General features: G+C 59.9%; 1 protein-coding gene across 1 annotated transcript in view; it reads left to right on the top strand.

The window, feature by feature from the left end:
- Window positions 1-3,689, top strand: part of AGBL1 (AGBL carboxypeptidase 1) — a gene marked incomplete at its 3' end in the record, with an annotated part of 374,941 nt that extends 371,252 nt beyond the window's left edge. The window contains exon 23 of the mRNA XM_081124548.1: window positions 3,467-3,689. Within this exon, the coding sequence (XP_080980674.1) occupies window positions 3,467-3,689 (223 nt within the window). The remainder of the gene's footprint in view (window positions 1-3,466) is intronic.
- Window positions 3,690-4,121: the final 432 nt, after the last annotated feature.

The raw sequence follows: 4,121 nt of genomic DNA, 5'->3' as shown, positions 1-4,121 counted from the left end.
CTGTGCCCTGCCCGGGAATCGAGCCCCGATCGCCTGGGTCCCAGGCCGACGCTCACCCGCTGAGCCGCGCCCGGCCGGGCTCTGTTTTATTTTGACAGTCTCGTTAGAGGCTGGTTGGTTTTATAGATCTTTTCAGCTCTTTGTTTCATTGAATTTCTCTATTGTGTTTCTGTTTTTAGTCATACTGGTTTCTGCTCTTATCTTTATTGGTTCCTTCTGCGTGTTTGGGGGGGTTATTTGGCTCTTACTTTTTCTATTTTCTTGAGGTGGTTGCAGAGGTATTTGCTTTTAGACTTTTCTGAGGTCAGTATTTTCTGCTGTAAATGTCCCTCTTACCACAGCTCGGACGTTTCTATCCCCACTAAGTTCAGTGTTTTGTTTAGATTTTTGCACGTGTGTGTGTGTGTTTTTCTAACTTTCCTGTAAGACAACCTCTTGGGACCCCCCAACATTATTTAGAAGCGTTTTTTATTTACTTCCCGAGTGTTTGGAAATACTTTTTGGTCTTTTCGTGTTTGACTTTGAGCTTGACCCCGCTGTGGTCCGAGAACACTCTGCACACAGTCCCATTTCTAAAATGTGCCGCGGTTCAGCTGTGACTGAGGAGGTGGCCTGCCGCGGTGAGCAGTCGTGGACGCCGGGGACAGCGTGCCTTCTGCCGCTCCTGGGGGGAGGACCCCTGGACGTCCGCTGAGGGTGGCGGGGCTGATTTTCCGTCGAGCTGCTGAACCATCTGCCGAGAAAGGGGGTCGACGTCTTGAGCTGTAATCGTGGGTTCGGGTAATTCCCCCCGGTTCTCTCCGTGTCCGCTTCCCGTGTTGTGCGGCTCCGCCTGGGGCGGGCCCGCGGGAGCCCTGCGGCCCCTTCCTGCGCTGACATGTGTCTCCTCCCGTACATGCCCCCAGTCCCTGGCCAGTGCCTTTGTCCTGGTCCCCGCCGTAAGGTGTCACTTCCACCAGCCTGTGAGCAGTGCATGGAGCTGCGACTTACGGCGGCCACAGTGTCCCCAGGCAGCGGGGCTCGTTCGGCTCCCGAATGTCACGAGGCCCCGTCACATACGCGCCCGTCATTGTCCAAAACGTGTCATGTGGTGCAAGGCTCTGCATAAAGACATGAACATATACACATCCACGTACATACAGTAACATGCATGTATAATAGATACACAACAGAAATATGTATAACATATAGTTTTATAATATATTATGCATTATTATAGTCTATATATTTATTATATGTCATATTATAAATCTTAATGATACGGGAACCATCTGTGATTAAAATCTCTAAAATGCACTGAGATGATAATTAAGGTTTAATTCATTATATAAAACCTTTGAAAATGGTATCAAAACATGTAAATTCTGCCACAAGTTGGTCCAAAGTACAGGTTTTGCTAGGCACACGCGTGTTACACGGTCAGCCGGGCCGCCGTGTGTTCTACGCCCGCCGGGTTCCGTCCTGAGGATCCAGTCAGGTCAAGGGACCAGGCCAAGATTAGTATTTAGAGGGGGACAATTTTCAGTAAGAGGCCAAGTTATCAAAACAGCCGTCTGGTGGAAATTCAGGCGAGCTTTTAAAAAACGCCTCTCGTTTGGTTGGGTGTGGAAGCGCCGGGAGATTGCCCTGGAGGTGAGAACCGGTTCCACGAGTGACCGCGGGAAAACCTCTCGTCTGCTGGGTCTGAACGAGCTGGACAGAGCAGCCCGAGGCTGTGACCGGGTGTGACCGTCCTGGGCCAGGAGCGAGCCCGGGAGCCGCGGGCGCCCAGGCCCCGGTGCGGGGAAGGCGGGGCCCCTCCCTCGTTTCCTCCTGGGCTCCCGCCAGCGCGCCCTTTAGGGGAGCCCCCCCGCTGACTGTGTTCACCCCGATATATAATAAGCAGCGAGACTCGCACCCAGGTCCCGGGCCTGGAATCGGCAGGATAAAGCCGGCGGCTTAGAGGCCTCGTCAGCGGTGCCGCTGGGACGGGTCCGCAGCAGCTCCTGCAGAAACGGGGCGCAAAGCGGCGGATCGCAGAGCGCGGTCCCCTCACTGCGGCCGGAGGGGGCAGAATTAAACTTGGGGTTGCCTCTATCTGACAGATAACGCTCTGTGTCCGCAGTGAGTATTCCGGCTCTCGAGGTGTTGCTGTTGCTTCTCTGTGAGGTTTGGGGTTTTTCCCAGCCCCCCCCCAGGATTTGAGCGTCACATTATGCAGGGCCCTCGGCGCCGTCCCCGGCATGGTGACCTTTAAGTCGCAGGCACTCGGTGCTTGTGCTGACTTGAGCTCCCCTTGCGGCTGGGCAGCTCTTACCTTCCTCGGCGCCATTTCTTGACCCCCCAAATTCAGCCCGGAAAGTAGGATCGTTTAATGCCTGGTGCGTGGAAACAAGACTCGCGTTGCTTCCCCGTCTCCGTCAGGCGCTTCCCTCCGGACCTGCAGGGAGGGTACAGGGCCCGGAGGGCACCCGGGCGCCCCCGCCCCGCAGCAGGCGGTTAGGACGCGGGCCGCTCGTGCCTTTCCCGAGCCCGTGGGACCGCGCGTGGATCACCCCCTCTCCCTGTTGACGGCGAGGCAGGCGGTGGGCAGGTCTGTCTGATTCACGCAGCGCTCGCCTCCTGTAAATCACGGAGTGGGGCCCGGGCGCTGCGGGTCCTAATTGGTTAAGTCCCACGGAGGGAGCGGCGAGGGAGGCTTCAGGAGAGCAGGCGCCTCCCGCAAAGGCAAAGGCGGGCGACAGACACGCAGGCCCTGGGGGGGGGGAGCTCCCCTCGCTCGCAGGTCAAGGCTCGCTCTCTCCTCCTGCGCCCCTTGGAGCTCTTGCCGGGGCCCCCTGCTCACCTTCTGTTTGTGCGTAAACTCAAGGGAGGCAGGAGAGCCGGGGAGGGGGGCCCACAAACTCGGCGCAGAACGCCGCTTCCCCGCTTGCTCTCTCGTTTATTGACTTCCGCCTCAATTAATTTCCTAATCCCAATAAGCCATTCATCACGATGATGTGCCTCGTGCTGGGAGAGTGGGGCCCAAACCCCAGCCCCACCGCTTCCTGGGGGTGGACGGCCAGGCGGCCTCGGGCGCCCCGCGGGGGCCTCCTCGGGCCGTTCACGCGGAGCCTGAAGGGTCCTGAAGACCTGGGGCGTCCAGTGGCCGGACCCTCCCGGTGGGACTCAGAAGTGCAGAGTCCGCTGGGCGGGAAGAAGGAAGCGCGGGGGGGGGGGTTTCCTCCCCCCGCCTCCAGGGACTGGTGCAGGTCGGGGTCCCGTGCATGCCACCCGGGGACCCTCGGGCTTCGCGCTCAGGGGCGAGGAGGCCCAGGCTTCTTGCTGACGTCTTCTCGCTGTTCCTTCCTCTGGGTAACTTCTCATTTCCTCTCCTTCTCTCCACTTCCTTCCTCTGTGCCTCCTCCCCTCTGTGTGTCTGTCCCTCCGGCTCCCGCCCTTCCTCTCCTCTCTCTCCTCCGTCCGTGTGTCACGGGGACCGCGGCAGGCGCAGCAGCGGCGGGGTCACCGCAGAGCTGGAGGACGAGCCCCCCTGCCTGGAGGAGATCGACTACAGCGCGGAGAGCGGCTCGGACCAGGAGGCCAGCTGCTCGGAGCTGGACCGGCAGATGCGGGAGTGGGCCGGCCACCCGGACGAGGGGGACGAGGGGGACGAGGGGGGCGAGGGGGGCGAGGAGGGGCCGGGACCGGGGAGAAGAGCCAGCCTGTAGCCCCGAGACCCGGGACGAGGCCGTGACCGCAAGCACGGACCAGCCGCTGGGTCGTTCCTTCCCCGTCGGCCCCTGAGAGCTCGGCAGCCCCGTTTCCAGACCCCCTCGGGGAGAGCTTGGCTACTTTGTAACTTTATCCGTTTATTTGCATAGTTCGAGGACCGCAGCTTTGTTACAATGTAGACCCGGGAGCGGGGCAGGTGCGCGGGGTCGTGAGAGCAGCTGCTACTGTTGCTGACACGCTCGATGTGACGGTGACGGTGACGGCGCCTCCTCTTTCCAACTGTTCCCCACATTTCTCTGCCGCAGCTCGGACACCGCGCCTCCGTCCCCTGTATGGAGACGTTCAGGCCCCTGTGCCGTGCAGGAGAGTTTGAGGGAAATAGCAAGACGCGGTTCAAACCCAAGGCGACAGGCCCCTCGCCTCACCCC

This window comes from Miniopterus schreibersii, assembly GCF_964146895.1.
Source record: "Miniopterus schreibersii genome assembly, chromosome: 22".
NCBI lineage: Eukaryota > Metazoa > Chordata > Mammalia > Chiroptera > Miniopteridae > Miniopterus > Miniopterus schreibersii.
The sequence above is the reverse complement of the archived record's forward strand: the minus strand, read 5'-3'. Positions and strand labels throughout refer to the sequence as shown.